At 45.6% G+C, this 17,378-nt stretch overlaps 1 protein-coding gene across 3 annotated transcripts in view; it reads right to left on the bottom strand.

The window, feature by feature from the left end:
* Positions 1-2,282, bottom strand: part of GRM1 (glutamate metabotropic receptor 1) — a 197,724-nt gene extending 195,442 nt beyond the window's left edge. For all 3 annotated transcript variants that reach the window (XM_040599251.1, XM_040599253.1, XM_040599252.1), the window contains exon 1: positions 1,411-2,282. In XM_040599251.1, the coding sequence (XP_040455185.1) occupies positions 1,411-2,173 (763 nt within the window). In that variant the 5' untranslated portion in view covers positions 2,174-2,282. The remainder of the gene's footprint in view (positions 1-1,410) is intronic.
* Between the last annotated feature and the right edge of the window lie 15,096 nt (positions 2,283-17,378).

The following is a 17,378-nucleotide window of genomic DNA, read 5'->3' as shown; positions in this document are numbered from 1 at the left end:
GCACTGTGAGTTAGCATAGCTCCCCGAAGTGCCTCGAAGGGAGAGGTGGCGATTTACATCAAGAATTTGCCCCTTTCATGTTTATTTTTCACACTGGCCTTCCACAAGATCTAATCAAATCTGTCAGCAACACAGGATCTTAATAGCTCGTGTCCAACTCTTGCTAGCAGTTCGTTTTCTCATGTGAACAGGGCATAAATGAACTGGAAATGTCAGGTCATTGCTCCCTCCTCTTACCCCTCTCCCCCCCAAACTGCAGCACTTTCATGTTTTAGGTGTCCAGTTTTATCCAATTCACCTTTGAATGTTTTACATTAAGCTCTCCCTAGAGATTCTTTTATTTATTCATCACAATATACGTTCTTACCTCTTTTTACTTAGTCATCTCTGTGAGAATTAAAGGAGTGGAGTCAGCTCAGTAACCAGAGGGAATCATAAATCAAATCCGTACAAAAGATACGGTCAGATAAACAGAAGAGCTACAAAACTCTAGCAATAATGTGGCCAGCTTTGCAATTTTGTACTTAAAAATCCCATTTTCAGGATCATAACTGGACTATAAGAATGTCACAATAATATATCACAAGAGTTTGCTTTCCATCAAATGCAATTACTTCTGTAATTTCTGTTGATCACCTAGCCTGGGTAGAAAAAACAAAACAAAACAAAACAAACCCTAAAACCTCTCCTTTTTAAAATACCCTTACTTTTGATATTTTCTTTTGATATTTAAAATTAACAAACCCTGTTGACTACGAACAGATTGTACAGAAAAGAATGTTTTTTTACTGTTCAAGCTGCATGGAAGCGTGCTTGCCCGTACCCGCAGCCAGACTAGCCACGGCTCCTTCCTTCCCACGGGACTGGCTCTGCAGGGGCTACCTGGACTGCAGCGGGGCTACTACATTTTGCTAAACTTGCGGCGATGGCAGCGACCGAGCGTGCGAGCGGGACCTGGGGGCCGGGGAGCCGGGGGGTCGGGAAGCCGGGCCCCCCCCCCCCGGCTCCCCGGCCCCCCAGCATGCTCACAGCTGTGAACTTGTCGTTTTGGGGTTGTTTTTTTTTAGAAATACAGGAACCGCTCTGCCTGTGAACGGGGACGGGACCTTCGGGGAGGCGCCTGATTCCCTGCGGGCTTCCGTGCGCTGCTGGCACCCCTCCCGCAGCCGCGGCCACCGGGGTCGGGGGGGCTCCTCCGCGCCGAGGGAAACAGAGTGTCCGTGTCCCCCCCCACCCCGCGACTCTGCCCCGTTCAGCTCACGGCTCCCCCGGGTGGCAGCGTCCCGGGGAAGCACCGGCGCGTTCTTGCGGAGCCCCCGCGGAGGGCGCAGCGCCCGGGGCCGCGGGGGAGGCGGTGTGGGGGCGGGTGGAGCGGGGGGCGCAGCGGGCTGCCCCATACCCCATACCCACCTTCCGTGTGCACGGCGGAGACGTAGGTCCAGTTGTAACGCTTGACGATGTCGAGCATGGCCCTGGCTTGCAGCGTGTCGGAGGGGACCACCCTGAGGAAGTATTTGTAGAGCGTTTTGTCGCTCAGGTCGATGCTGGTGGCGGAGTAAGCGATCTGGGGGATGTCGAAGAGCTGGAGCAGATTTTGAACTTGGATAGCGACCGAGCTGGAGCCGGGGCCGATGACCCCCGCGATGGGCTTTTTCACTCTGCTCTGGGGCTGGGGCTGCGAGTCGGAAACGCAGCGGGTGCCTCCGTCCCTGTCATCCCTGATGGAGATGAGGGAGTCCCGTATGAACTCGATGCTCTGCTCCAGGGCCACCGAGGAGTGCCAGCAGGAGTCTCGGATCTCACTGCCCAGGGTGATGTTCGGTAGCAGGACCGGGTCGGCGTTAATTTTATCCAAAGTGTGAAACATGGCTTCGACTCTCTGGATGCCGTATTGCTCCCGGATTTCCCCGCACTTCCTCTCGGGCACTTTCTCAGCCGGCGGCTGGTGATGGACAGAGAAGAGGGCCCCGATAATGACATCCCCGTCCATCCGAGCCACCGACCGCTGCGAGGAGGCTGCGGAGAGAAGCACCTTCCGCCCGGCGCTCCTGGGCAGCACGTCCATCTCCAGGAGCAGAGCAGGGAAAAAGACCAGCAGCACGCCAAACATTTTGTTGCACGATGTCATCCAAACCCAGGTCACGAATTTCATGGGCTCCTCTTGCCTGCACATGGTTTAAGGACATGTAGGAAATGGCACCCGCTTCCCCCCGCCAGCGCCCGGGTTGCTCCAAATACCATCACAGCGAAGTCTTACAGCATCGCTCTCGGAGGTGCCAAGGCAGCCGTCATCCTAGTGACTTTTAACCTGGTGGCATAGAAACAGGGGATCAAACAGGCTAATCGGGAAATCGATGTCAAACCAGAGCTCGATAAAGCAACCCCGCACAGTTCGAGATGACTGCTTTCGCAAATGCCCGGGGCAATTTGCTTCGGTAAGCCTCTCGAAAGGAAAATTCAAGAGGGATTACGATATGTACTTATTTGCCTCGACGTACGATCATGCGCACTCACGTATGTTAGGTTTATATGACCCTTTTCGTGTCCGCTTTTCAAGCTGAGGCGGCTGTTCCCCGCAGCCGCAGCCGGCGCACACCCTCCCCGCTGCCCCCGGGAAGTTTGGAAAGTTTCGGAAAGGGAGGTGGCTCACCGGAGAAGCGTCCTAGCCCAGTCCCAGCCGCCCCAGCCCCGCAGGCCAGCTTACAGGCGCGTTTTCTCGCGTTCTGACTACCTGAAGGCATCTTTCTCAGCTCAGGAATTTCCTTTCCCAGTACAGAAAGGAGGTGAAAAGCGAGAGCGAGCGAGCCGGCGCCGGGAAATGTCATTTAAAGGTCAGCGAAGGGGGGAAGAAAGGAACCACTTTACCGCCTAGATTAACTTTTCCGTGTGTAGGGGGCAAAACTGTAATGCAGCCAGGGACACGCACATGCAAGCGGGGGAAAATACATATTAGTTACTAAGGCAACCGCGGGCAAAGTCCTGATGTGCCTTACCGGCACGCCTGCCTTGCGTGCAGGCTCCGGGCGGGCAGAGGCGGCGAGACCCGCGGCTGGGCTTGGAGGCTTGAAACGCCGCGGTGGGAAGGGGGCGGGCGGCGCGGCTGCCACCGCCGCCACTGCCGCTGCCGCCCGGGGACCAGGGAGCGCGGCCGGGCCGGCCCAGGTCCCTGTTGCACGGCGGCGCCGTCAGCACCCGGGACAGCGCCTGGGACAGCGCCGCCGGCCCGCGTCCCCTTGTCCCCCTGCCCCACCGTCCCGCGGTCCCGGCATCCCGCGGTCCCGGTGCCCCAGTGTCCCGCCGTCCCGGCGCCCCAGTGTCCCGCTGTCCCGGCACCCCGCTGTCCCGCTGTCCCAGTGTCCCGCCACCGCCGGCTCGGCCGCCCGCCAGCACCGCCGGGCGCTTCCCCCTAACTTCTGCCCTCCGCCCGGCGCCGCCGCCGCCGTTTCCCCCCACGCACGGACACGGGCACCGACACCCCGAGGCGCGGCGGCCGGCCGCCGCTCCCCCGCCCTCCCCGGCGGCGGCAGGGGTGCCGGGCCCGGGCCCGCGGCGGGCAGCGGCGCGGCGGGGAGGGCGATGCCCGAGCAGAGCCGCCGTCCTGGCCGCGCGTCCGCACACGCCGGCGGGCAGCGTCCGCAGCGGGCGGCTGCGGATCCCGGACCCGAGCGCCGTCCGCCTGCCCCGCCGGAGCCCCGGCCGCCCCGCGGTCCGTTCGGAGGGCTTCCCCTGAGACGTACCTGGCGGGGGGCGGCAGCGGCTGCCTGCCTGCTCGGAGCCGGCATTGGCGGCTCTCCGGCCGCCCCGAGCTGGCGCGCTGGCGGCGGGGCGACGGCTGTGGGCTGGGCGCTGGTGCCCTCTGTCTTCAGCACCGCTCCACCGCAAGGAAAAAAACAGGTCATCCCGGGCTCATCCATTATCTCATACTGAAGGATCAGTCATTTTCTCCCCTCCTTAATTTCTTCGGCTATTGTTTTGTAAGCGAGGAAGGACGCATCACCCGGAGCACGCTGCGGCTGCAGGGGAGGTGTCTGCTCTCACTCACCTCCCGCGGCTCCTAATTCATTATCTTCTTGCCACAATTAGCAAGAGCGAGAGCGAAAGCAAGAGACTGCTGCTCGAAGGGACTCGGACCACGCTCGGGAAATCCGAGATTGTGAAATGTGCCGGTCTGCCTCACGGGCAGGGTTTCGCTATTAAAAATAAATATTTATATTGGGGGGGGGGGGGGGGGGGGGGAAGATGCTGCAAAAAGATAAATCACCTGTAAGGATAAAGGCATTGAGATTACACTTTTCAGGTCAAGATGAATCTAAATGAAGCACGTGAGAGGCATGTCAGATTAAAATAATACCAGATTGAATAATCATAATTCAGACGACCTGCTTGCATCCCTAACACAGGTCTCGGGTGTTTTACTTGGCTGTATGAAAGTTAAAGTTAGATTACCTCCCCGCTGGGAACTCTATAGATATTTGCCCTACTTTTGAAAGAAAGAGGCAAGGACAAACATTTAACTATTGCTCATTCAGAGAAAGGTTTGCAGTGAATGCTGCCTCAGGGATGTCTTCTCCATATGTCAATATTTGTGCTTCTTTTAACTGTCACACAACTAGTTATTCACCTGCTTTGTGTGTTTATCCATGAGGCATATTCATTATGGAAGACCCAGCCCAGGGGTTTGCAGATGGCCACTTTCCCTGCAGGTCTTGTTTCCCAAAGAGGGAGCCTGGGACATAGGGGCTGCCTGTCCCCTGCCTCGGGGCATGAAGTCCCCAGGACACTGCAGAGTCAGCCTAGGGCATCAGAGCCAGGACCAGGCCTTGAGGGACATCCCAAAGTGCAGGTAAAGGGGCAACAAAATTCCCCTTCATCCATGTTTTAATAATCAATCTTTAGTCTCTGCCCTTGACACAACAAACCTGCAACATGCCAGCAAATTATTCCAATGGTGGAGTGAAAGGTTTGCTCCGCTGGCTGTGGCAGGGGAAGTGTTTGCAAATGCTCCCATTGCTTCTTCCCAACGTTTAACGTACTGTAGCCTTCACCCCCTCCAACCTGGCTCTCACAAAGACAGAAGGCCTTTCTGCTGAGGCTCGTGGATGGCTGTCACACAGAGCTGCTCTCCCTCCTGCGATGGTCTGAGCTTTGCTGAGACTGGAGGGCCTGGTCACCAGGTCCTGATGCCCAGCCACAGTCTCAACTGCCGCCTCTCAAACCCCTGCAGCAGCAGGTGGGAACTGGCAGATTTCTGGGGCTCATGAGGAAACACCTGGGATATCAGGAGGATTTAAGGAAGGCTAGGGAAAGAGGGCACTGGGACTGCAGGGGTGCCAATCTTCCCTAGTGATCATGGAGATAACAGAGGCTTCCCTCATGGGAAAGTAGCACCATATACCCCTGCTGTCCTCATTCCCCCAAAGAGGCCAGAGTCCTCCCACTGCCTTCTGCCCCGTCTCCTACACATTCTGATCCTGTCTCAGCCCACAAGTCTAACATTTCTCCCCCAGAAACAGCCCATGGCACCAGTCCTACTGCCTTCCCAAATTTCTTAACATATGGTACCTTTATCATCTGGTAACCATCCTTGGGGCGCTACATGGGATTGCATTTTTTGCAGAGATACAAGCTGCTGTCAGAAAAGCAGAGAATCAGGACAAGAACAGAGCAGGGGCTGCAGCTGGCTTGTAAGCAATGTTTGCTTTCCACAGGAAATTACCTTGTGTTGAATATTTTTGCTTTCTGAAACAGAGGAAAAGTGAACAATTTTCAGTCTCCCATGTAACACAATTTAAAAATCACTTAGAAGTTGATTGAAATATTCTATTTTGATAGCATCAAATGTGTTTTGTTCTGTTTTCCTTTTAAACATTTTATACAGTGTAGGAAAGTGTATCATTATTTTTACTTCAGATGAAATCAATCTTCAGCTTAAAATGGAACTTCTGTTCCAGTATTTCTTCAAAACATTTTTTTTTCTGAAACAGGCATACTCCTATTAAATGTTTCTGTCTCACCAAGATGACCTCTTTCAACAGAAAATTTTGTGCTGGAAAAGTTCTGGTCAGCTGTAATGCGAAAGGCCAGTGTATTGTAGAAAATGGTTTGAAAGAGGGGTGATTTGGAATACCAAAGACTGAAGCTTGGAAACCTGGTTTGCTCAGACCCCACTCTTGGTTTTCCAGACATGGCTCCTTCCTCTTCTACTTCCTACCATGACAGAAAAGTCAGATTGACTGCCTCATCATGCAGAGTCTTCAGCTAAATTATTGGAGAGATTTAAAGCTACTCTGCAAGGATCAATGCCACTAAAATTATACAGTTTTATTCTGCCTTGGAAACAAGTAGAAAGCTCATGTGTTCCCACCTGAAGTCAGTTAAAACATATACCAGCTACTTGATAAATTGTCTATAGTCCTTTCTGTTCTGCTCACTCAGATGCTATCCTTCATGATTTGCAAAAGCCACCTACTATATAAAAACAGTGTGCATGCAAAACATGCATAGGTAGACCTCTATAGTAGATACCGAATTGTTTACTCATGAACAAGGATTTAGAGGCATCTCATCAACTAGCAGGCTTGTTCAGTTGAAACAGGGAATTTAATCTTCCTAATATATTCAATATTTTTTCTTTTCTCTTAGCAAAGCAAATGTTTCTCATAGGTTTTCATTTAAAATGTGTACCAGCTACATCACTGTCACCGTCTTTCTTATATTTAGGCTCTTAAGTCACCCTATCTCTTAAGAAACAAAGCAACAGCATTTTTAACAGTTTTGATTACTTACACTTGCTGCATCTGCTAAGAAATGAACATTAATGGATCGATGTCAGTATATATGGAGCTTCATAAAGATCTGATTGCTCAGCTGTTCCCTGTACTAGTAGATCCATTAAAATTAAATAGGATTAACCCATGAAATTTAGGCCTCATTTCTGCGATACTTAGAAACTAGTAATAACTTCTACACGAACCTCTGATTATATGGGGTTACTCTCCTCAGCTCTTTTTTTTTTTTTTTTTTTTTTAACAGGCATAGACACCACTTGACCCCAACAATCCCCAGAAATTTGAAAGCTTCCATTGCTCGTCATCAAACACCCTCTCATCCCCTGCCTCAAGTCACAGTATCTTGAGCATGTTTTACAGGCTTAGATTTCACATCCTTTTAAAATAACAAAAATACCTCCTCAGAGATTTAGTCAGGAGGGAAGTGTCTGCCTGGTTATGATTTCAAATGTCTTTCAAATAAATGTGAGATCCAAATCAATGCAAAATTCAACATTCAGGGATGTCTTGTAAATTTTTGACACTCTCTAAGGATTAAAGACTCCATGAAGTGATGAATAGACTAGATTTATTCAGACGTTCAGCAGTCTCCATCTCTGGCTAGCAGAGCTGTTAATAAGCTAAGATTAATTCTTTCTACACTTTAAAATAAGTAAATGATTGGTTTTACAACACCATATTAAAAAACTCTCAGCAGAAGTGCTTCATGCTGACTGTTAAGGAGACAGACTGGAGGAGCGTGCTCCAGAAGAGAAAGGGCCTGGCCTCTCCTCAAGGGAAACTCATCTCACAAATGGTTTCTTTGCCACAAACCAATGCTGTCCAAGAAATGACACGCAACGGTCAAAAGTGCCTGGTTTGCCTTCATTACAGAAAGGGCACATATCTCGAAGTGTGGAGATTTCCTAGACACTCGCTCTTGCAAAACCCAGTGACAAATTTTGGTGCTCTAATGGCTATGGAGATGCTCCCAAAGAGTGACCAAGAAGTCAGCTGGATGTCTCCTTTGCTAAAGAGCAGGACTATTCGGCCCTGGATAATGTTTCAAACCATTCCTGTATTTATTTATTTCTGAACTGCAAAAATGTACTTAGGGTGCCCTCTAGGCCAAAACACTACACAAGATTTACAACATGCTCTTGCACACACCAATTCTATCAAGCTTGATTAATTTTGATAAAACTCTATTGCTCTGAAATCCTCTGATTTCCCTGAAATCATCCCCTAAGAAAACACCTGAGTGAACAGCTAAATCTGTGCTGGGACTTCCATACCAAAAAGCTTATGCAACATCAGGACAAAGAGAAAAGTGCATTTCAAAGTCAAAGGTCCACAATTTCTGAGCTTCAGATTCTCCATTTAAATGCCACAGAATTCTAATTTAATTTTGTAATATCAGTGTGAATCACTCTGGCTGAAGTCGCCAGACAGGGACCTAGGTAAGTGTTAAGAGAGAGATGATATCTTGGATATATGGGATTTAATACAGATTAACTACATAGGTCTACTTAGTTAGATTGTAACTAACAAACAGGACAAGGAATTTAACCAGAAGTCACTGTACCCTATGGAGAAAGATTGGGTAGTCTGTGGGAAACACAGCAACTAAAGCATTTGCTGACCAGAATTTTCTAGTGATTTTCAAGGACAGCTCTGTGTAAAACCATCTGCAGGAATCCAGTCTGGTACCACAGAAAACTGGTAACATCTACATAGGGAAAGGAAGCCCTTGCTGTACAGATGAAGGAAAGGTGCTCCTGCTCCCTCCTGCCATCTCGGCTTTCAGGCTGGAGCTGTGGGTCGGTAAGCCCTTACGCTGCAAATTTCAGTTACAAAATGAATAAGCAACTTGGTAAGATCGAAAATTTACTCTCAGGCCATACTACGAAACAACACATCTGCACTGTTCAGAGGGAAAGCTGCAAGTTCCTAGTAATTTCTGAAATTTCTGCAATGGCTACAGTTATCACTGAAGAAATCCACTCTGTATTTACTGTCTCCTTCATTTCACCACATATCCCCCTTCTAGATCTTTTGTAAAACAAAAACATGACAAAAAAGTCATATTAAAAATCACAAATGTCAGAGACAGAAAAGGCTAGCAGCCTTTCTAAAATGGGAGCATTTTATAGACAACTAAAGAATCAATGGAGGTTTTACAAATAGTTTAGCAATCAAACCACATGTAACAAATATCTGACACATTTTAAAGAACCTTTCCAATGCTCAAATAAAAAGCCCAAATTAATGGATCAAAAGTGTAACTTATGCTGAATACTCCAGAACATTACTTTTCCCATTTATAGTCTACTGCTGTTTATGTGACACTGTATACAAGATACTTTACCAGCTTCCATACATATCTATTTTTGAAGTCTGCAATAACAAATACAGAATGGGAGAATGGAATAACTTAAAGATTAGTAGGATTTTGTGGTGATATTTAATGGAAATGATGTAATTTTCTACGCTGTATCTTCTTTATGCATTCACATTTGTTCAGGGTGGATGGAAAGGATGCCTTAAAATCACTGCCATCAGACTCGTTGGCTTTTATTCACTTTGCTCTTACTATACATGGGTGTAAATGAAATCAGAGGTGTCAGCTAGGGAAACTTCAGGCCTATTGTTCTCATTTCACAATCATTATTTTCATTATTTTTGTAAATGTAGGTAACATGACAGAATAGCACATTACGAGGTTACTCAATAAAATAATGGAATCTGCATGTTTTAGAATCATAGAATCGTTTAGGTTGGAAAATGCCTTTAAGATCATCGAGTCCAACCATTAACCTAGCCCTGCCAAGTCCACCACTAAACCATGTCTCTAAACACCACATCTACATGTCTTTTAAACACCTCTAGGGATGGTGACCCAACCGTTTCCCTGGGCAGCTTGTTCCAATGCTTGACAGCCCTTTCGGTAAAGCAATTTTTCTGAATATCCAATCTAAACCTCCCCTAGTGCAACTCGAGGCTGTTTTCTTTTGTCATCCCATCATGTTTCCAAGGTGGCAACTATGTCATAGTTTCCCTGCTGCACAATGGCTTCCAGCTCTGCTCCTGTTTGTTGCCCATGCTGTGTGCTTTGGTGTAGATGCACTTCAGTTGAGCTATAGATCCCATCACCTTTTTGGGGGAAGAAGCCCTAATTCCTACATGACTATTTTCAGGCACTTCTGTGGTTTTTATCAATAACCCTTGCTTCTTTGTTTTCTCATGGATCTCCATCCCCTGACTTCCACCGAGACAGCAGACGGAAGGACCTTGCTAGCACAGCATCCCTCAAACACCAGAGTGCTGCCTGCAGGATTGTCACTAGCAAGCCTGGTTTTATCCCTTTCCCCCTTCAAAAGTAGTTTAAAGCTCTTCCAGTGAGCACTGCTAACTCCTGTGCAAAGACCCTTTTCCCCCTTTGAACCAGTTGACCCTCACCTGTTGCCAGCAGGCCCATTGATGTGTAAACCAACCCATAGACAAAAACCCCAAAATTCTGCTGGTGACCCCAGGCTCAGAGCCAGGTATTGACCTACTGGCTCTTCCTGCTTCTTGCCTCATCATTCCCTGCAACTGGAAGGATCAAGGAGAACACTGCTTGTGCTCCCTGATCCCTTAACCAGTCATCCCAAGGCCCTGAAGTCTCTCTTGATTGCCCTTGGACTTCTTGTTGCAACTTCATTACTGTCGACCTGACCAATCAGTAATGGGTAATAATCTGAGGGCTGTAGGAAGCTTTCTTTTCACATCTTTATCCCAGGTCCTAGGGAGGCAGCAGACTTCCCTAAGTAGTGGGTCTGGTCTGCATATTGGGCCTTCTGCTCCCTTCAGAAGGGAGCCTCCTATGGCAGTAACCTATGCCATAACTCCTATGGCAGTAATTTTTTTTCTTTATGGAAGCAGTTTTGATGCAGGGCATAGGCCAACTTAACCTTTTAAAGGCATTTAGAAGAAAAGACATCTCAAAGTGGATCTGTGGTTTGAGATATGTTGAGCTGCAGAGATGCACATGAGTGAATTTGAAGGGATTGAAGTGCCATGGCTTTGCCCTCTTTCAGATTGCATTGGTCTTGCCTCAATTATATAGTGTATAAGCAACATGGAGTGAACAAAGTGAGTGAGTGAATGGGTGCGTAGACTGAAGGAAAACTGGTTTAGATTCATACTATGCTGAGTGAAAGACAAAGGTATCGGCAATGCTCTGCCTCCTGTAAACAGCCACAGAAAAATACCCAACACTGAAAAAGGGAAAGGAAGCAGATAAGTATTTTTATAACACTGCTTACGCATTTATACCTGTCAATTTTACACACTTTTTGTAATTTGGTCTGAACCCAATGGTTCGTTCAAGGAATCTTGACATAAAATACTAGGTAATACTGTATTTCTTTCTAATACACAGCTACTACTTCAAGCAAGACAAACAGAAGAAAAATCTGATACTGAGAAACAGCATGAGAATATGGTGTACAAACTTCACTCCTCCAACTATTTGTAAACTGTTTGCTGCATTTGCTTAAAACTTGATACACAAAAGCACCACACCTACAAAATGAGAGGTTAGTTCAGAGCATTCGAAAAATTAGTTATCACTAAGTGCTTGCAAATGTTCTTCTGTACTATAATAAAAACAATACTGGAGAACCTTCTTCTTCTGTGATTCCAGAAAAAAGGAAGTACTTCTTTTGTTTATAGTCATTGTGAGGAATTACCTTGATAACAGAATTTGTACACACACTTCACCATTTTGACTTTCTATCCAGGCAAAGCATTTCTGGAAGTATTTCATTACTTCAGGATCTATTAGAAGCCCTGTTAAACTCTCTTTCCTCTCACTGCCCCGACAGTATGCTGCTGTGGTTTTGGTGACACGTTGATGCTTTCTCCCTGTGATTTCCTTCTGGTGAAGTGGCTGCACTGTCTCACTGGCCCACTGCCATTTCAGGGATGCCAAGACCTTGATCTTCGCCTGGGGTGCCTGGCTCCTCAGCCACTAGCTATAGCTGGCTGGTCCTTAGCCTGTTTCAAATCCCCGTTCCTCCAGAATAAGACTTTCCTACTCTTGTCCAGCTATGTAACTCAACACCAGATCTATTGCAAAAATTGCCTTTATTAAGGCAGGAAAACAAACATCAAGCATAACACCACCACTGCTGATGAAATGGCTGAGGCAGCTGATCCAGCAGCTTGCATTCATTGACTGTGAATGCTGGTCCTCAGTAAGTATATTCAAATGCTTTATATCTTGCATTTCCATCAGCTATTTGCCTTTAGCCACCCAATCTCTAACTACGAAATTCTTCATTTTTATCTCCAGTCCTCTTATGATTAATGGTTCACATTTGGTTCATGTGTTAGGTCACAGAGCTTCAAACATCACACTTGGATGTTTGCTCTCCTGCATAACTTCTTTATATGCTGGTATAAATTTTTTGGCCTTTTTTGAGCAAAACAGAGTTATAAGACACTAACAGATTCTGAGTTTCTATAAACATTGGAGTAACAATGTTTTGAAATACCAAACCCTCTCATAAGCTTTGAATTGGACATTAAGAAAAAGGATGCGCCTAAAATCATTAGTGTCTGAAAATCTCAATTATTATCTGTAGCCCTGGGGCTGAACAGAAAGTGATCAAAAAGAAAGGCCAGAAGCAGTGAACAAAACCCAAGACTCACATAGTTTTAATTAAAGAACACTCTTATCTTGGTTTTCTAAGGAAATAAAGCCGGTGTATTTACTGTGCCTACTGCCTCCACAGCCTGAAAAAAAATACCAAAACCGATTCAGTCTGCAACTGTCACAAAAAAAAAATATCACTGAAACCTGAAAAAAAGTCTCAAAGATAAGCGCTGGGGCAGCTGTAGAACAGGGTGTCTCTGCCCTGGGGAGGTACAACCCAGTACTCAAAGAGGTGATTCTCAGAAGTGGAGGATGTTGTGATCATTAGGCAGCCTGATTACCTGATTACTAGGGCTGGGTAGGAAAGTGGGGTCCTCATGGAACCACTAATGCCTTCACGTATATAAATCGTGTGTATAGATTATTAATTGTAACTCACAAGGTGATCCTGCAAAGTTGATTAGATGTGAACGGATGAAGGGACAGGAAGAATATATAGCTGAAGCGCTGTGTTGTCATACTGTAAAATGCACAGGTAATCAACACTTGCTTCACTAAATTAAGAAGACTTACTTGAAAAAAAATTCTAAATAGCAGTTAGTTATATTGTTTAGGGAATACCTGCATATTCATGATGATGAGTTTAAAACAAAGTGTCCTTGTGGATTTCAAATTATATGTACAACCCTTCTGTGTAAGCACATATTAATTTCATGGCATAGCCTTTTATTTTTATTCTAGAGGACATTTTTTATAGTTTTTATAGCACATATTGTTTTTGTTTTCGTTTTTGTTTTTGTTTTCCTTTTTCTTGGCAACAGCTTCTAAACAGACTCTTTTTCATCATCATTGCACTTTTTCTTCAGCTGTAAAACATGAGTCCCCAATAGATTACCCCAAACCAGCTCGATTGATTTGACAGCTGCTGTCACTACAGTAATAAGCAGCTATTGATTTCCATGTCTTTATTTAAATTCAACCAACACTTGCTAGTTCTGCATATAAACATCTTAATTCCTATTGTGTTTCTGATTTCTAAATTGTACCTGAACTTAGTTTACCTTCTTTTCCTTGTGTTCAGATCTCAGGAAACTGTTTTTTTCAAATCTATTATTAGATCTATCAGCCTAATTAAACATCTTATGTCCTACCCGGCTTTTATGTTTCCTCACATTCCAATCACTCTCAACAGAGGAAGCAAATCTGCACATCATTCTTTCTTCTTACTCTCCTTTACCAGACAATGTAGTATGCTCCACTCAAATGATTTATACAACATTTTCAACCTATATTCTCAATCATCCTGAAATTTGACTGTTCACTAAAATCTACATGAAAAGTCTTCCCCATTTGCTTTCATTTTGTGGCTATATGCAAACAGACTGATGACACATGTACAGAGTCACAGAATCACAGAACCGTCAGGGTTGGAAGGGACCCATGGAGATCATCTAGTCCAACCCCCTGCTAAAGCAGATATAATCCCAAACAGTAATTGGACATATGCTTAAGTCCACTCTCATTTAACAGAGCTTTTAAGTTTGTGCCCTCAGTTTTCTTTTTAGAAATTGAGGAGCAGGCCGAGAAGGGGAATTCAGGGATATTTGGTGAGGAGGCTGCCTTCAGCTTTAGGTGTCTAGTTCATTTTAAATTTTGTTTATTCCTTTCTAAAGCTGTAAAAGCCTCATGAATAAATAAATGAATAAATAAATAAATAATAAGAAGGTCTGTTCAGTAAGCATTCAGAGGAACCACTGTTTTATGGAGGGAGAACCACACATGTTTTCCATGCATCACAGGTATGCCTTCTACCCATGCACATACTTCCTAGTTCAAGATCCCCACAGCTGAGGAGAGAGACATGCTGCCTTATTTGTTGCTGCAAGGAAGACCTGATGCTGCAAGACCAGAGCTCACATCAGCTCCTTGAGGTTGCAGGGTACATATGAGAGTCTGGAAGAGCTCCAAGGAGTGTTAGAAAAGAGTCTCCTAACATTTCACTGTTGTAAATTGTACTTTTTAGGATGCTGAGATTAAATCGTCTTATCTCTTCGCCCATTTTAACTCTCTTGGTTGGAGATACGAAATGTGGGTGAGAGGAAGCTGTTATTCAGTTTGATGCTATTTTAAATTTTATAGTGTAGATAATGTATTCAGAAACCTTTTCTTTGAAGGTATTCTGCATTCAATGCTGTTAAAAATGTGTCACATCTTTATATAGTCTGCAGGATAATTTTGATTAGATGCAGTTCTTACTCTGTGGACAGAAGCGTATAATGCCTACAATTATTATGGTAATTGCATATCAGAAGTTGGCTAATCACAAGAAAGCTATTTGTTTAGTACATAATACTTTAAGGCTATGAGATAAGGAACTGTCTGCATTTGAAGAATAAATGATAAAGACCACTTTAGAGCAGATTGTCCTTTATGCTCCTTTTTTTTACACATATCTTAATGATCACTCAAATTTAAGTTATTGTGCTCCAAACAACACTAACTTCACCAAAATTCCTCAGAAACGCAAGGCACAAGTGGGGAAAACAGCAGCTTGGCTCCTCAGGGAACCACCTTGCTTGTGCAGAGGTTGATGTGGAAGGAGTGTTTTGCCTGGGAAAGCTGGCACCAAAAAGTCAACATCAAACTCTCATCAGACAAACCAAACCCAAGCCTGAACAATTTTGGTTGGGCCCAATCAGGCAGAACTGGAAAATGTGGCTGCCTGGGCAGGACCTTCCTAGGAAAGCTCTTAAGTCACAAGAAGCTGGGACAAAAAGTCTGTGAAGGTTTACATGGTGCAGACACTACCCGTTTTTTCCCTGCTCGAACAATGGTGTTTATTTGGCTTAAGGAGCAAAATTTTGAAACACCACCATCAGGTACAGATAATTCTTTTGGAGTTACCAGGGTAGCAAAGCAAAAGAAAACTTGGCATTCAGGGTTAAACCACTTTTTGGTGGATAACTTATAAATAACAGTAAGTTTTTCAGCTGGTTTTCTGAAAATAACCTGGCCTTTCTTGTGTTATCAGCAATGTCTTGTCTTCAGGTCTTCTGACACCACACTCATTAACACTGACGTGTGCCGCGAGCTGGACTGACTCCGGGGCAGCAGCGAGCACAGGAAGCTCGTCTGACCGTTCTCTCTCCGTAGAACCCCACCAGCAGCTGCACATAGCACTGCCACATTTCTGCTCATTGGGGTTAAAACTGGATATTGTGGGTATTTCCCACCAGGTTTATCTTTTCTGGAAGGCTTCCTGACAAATGCTGTTTCCAAGTACAGGAGAAAGGAAAAACAATCCCTGGCCTGTGGTAGAAGCATCCTTGTTGCTCTCCTTGCAGCACAGATGTCATAGGGCTCCCCGGGGGCCAGTGGCAGCGGGGACCCCCACGAGGGTCCATCGGGGCAGGGCCTGGCAGCCAGGCCTGTCCCACCACCCCAGCTGGGAATGGGACAGAGCCAGGGGCAGAGAGCCAGGGGGGTGGCCAGGCAGGGACAGCTAGGGTTGGTGCTGCTCCTAGGGCCTTGACAGAAATACACTGACTTATGCTTTGGGCAGGAGCCAGAACTGTTGCAATTTGTGATAAGCCATAAACAAGATGCTTATCAAGCCAGAATACAAGCATTCCTTGTTTTGCTGAGGTCTCCACACACAACATTGTAGTATTGTTATTTATATCCTATAACATCTTTAATCATTTATCACTTTCCATCTGTGCTGCAGACCCAGGACTTCATCTATTAGGAACATCTGCAGGTCCATAAACATCCTAGGAGAATTTTTTTTGCTACATTTTTGTATTCTGTCCCTACTGCCCAGAGAAACAAATTGAAGATAATGAAAACTAATACTTTGTTGGAAAAAATGGAAAATACTTATTTTGCTCTGACCCCGTTACTTTCTGTCACAATCATTTTTCAAATAAAAGCCTGTTCTCACATCTCTTGGCACCTCCCCATTACCTCCTCAATTAAAAAGGTTTATTTTTGCTCAAGCAGGGTTGTGAGGTATAGTATTTCATTGTTTTATTGGGTGACAAGGTGTTTGTTTGGGTTTTTTTCCCTTGAGACTGCTCAGTGATGCACAGTCACTTCTGCTGACTCATTTCCCCAGCCACAGAAGGTAGATGCTACCAACCCCAGCTAAGAAGTACTAACAGTCCTGTGGTACACAGATGGGTCACCATGCAGGAAAATGCTTTATAATGAAACAAGTCCAAAAGAAAACTCCTCAGAGCACTGAAAGTAGCAAGGAGATCATGTTGAAGCATGGTTTATTATTGAAATTTGTGTGCAAACTTCGTAATTGTAGTGCTACGTAACAGATTACTCATCTACCCTAGTGAGAGTACAGCAGACACAGAATTATTTGTTGTTACTGTTTTACAGCTAGAACACAATCCATGTAGCTAGGTTCAGTTGGATGGGGAGTAATGAAAAGATAATCTACAGATATTGGAGATTAGAGAAAAATATTAAAATTCAATTACAGGTTTCTGTAATTGGAAAAGGTGACTATGTATAGAAGTACCAAAATAAAGTACATCAATTGCTTGCGCCCCTTGCACCCCTTGTGTTGGTTATAAGCCACAAACCAGAGCTGCTCATTTACACGGGCTGTTCCATCAGTTCCACTAGGTTGGGGTCCCTGTGGTACCATGTAGTAGAACAAAACCAAACACACATTTGGAGCCCCAAACCAAGTTCTCATTGCTTATTGCTCATTGTATTTCTAAGTTTTAGGCCAAAGAGATGCAAAAACATAGTCTGATTAGCAAGTGTAGGTGTATATATTATTGGAAGTACAATGACATTTATATCCAGAGAAAATACTCTCTCATTAGTTGCTGCCTTAGTGAGTTAATGCCCCAGGCCAAAGTAAAAGGTCAGCTCAGGGATGCTTCAGGTGCCCTTCTACTAGAGAGTTGGTCCAGTGCCCCACATGGCAGGGGGTCTAGAGGATCCTG

Source organism: Falco naumanni, chromosome 6, assembly GCF_017639655.2.
Source record: "Falco naumanni isolate bFalNau1 chromosome 6, bFalNau1.pat, whole genome shotgun sequence".
In the NCBI taxonomy this organism is placed as follows: domain Eukaryota; kingdom Metazoa; phylum Chordata; class Aves; order Falconiformes; family Falconidae; genus Falco; species Falco naumanni.
This window is presented reverse-complemented; position numbering and strand designations above follow the sequence as displayed.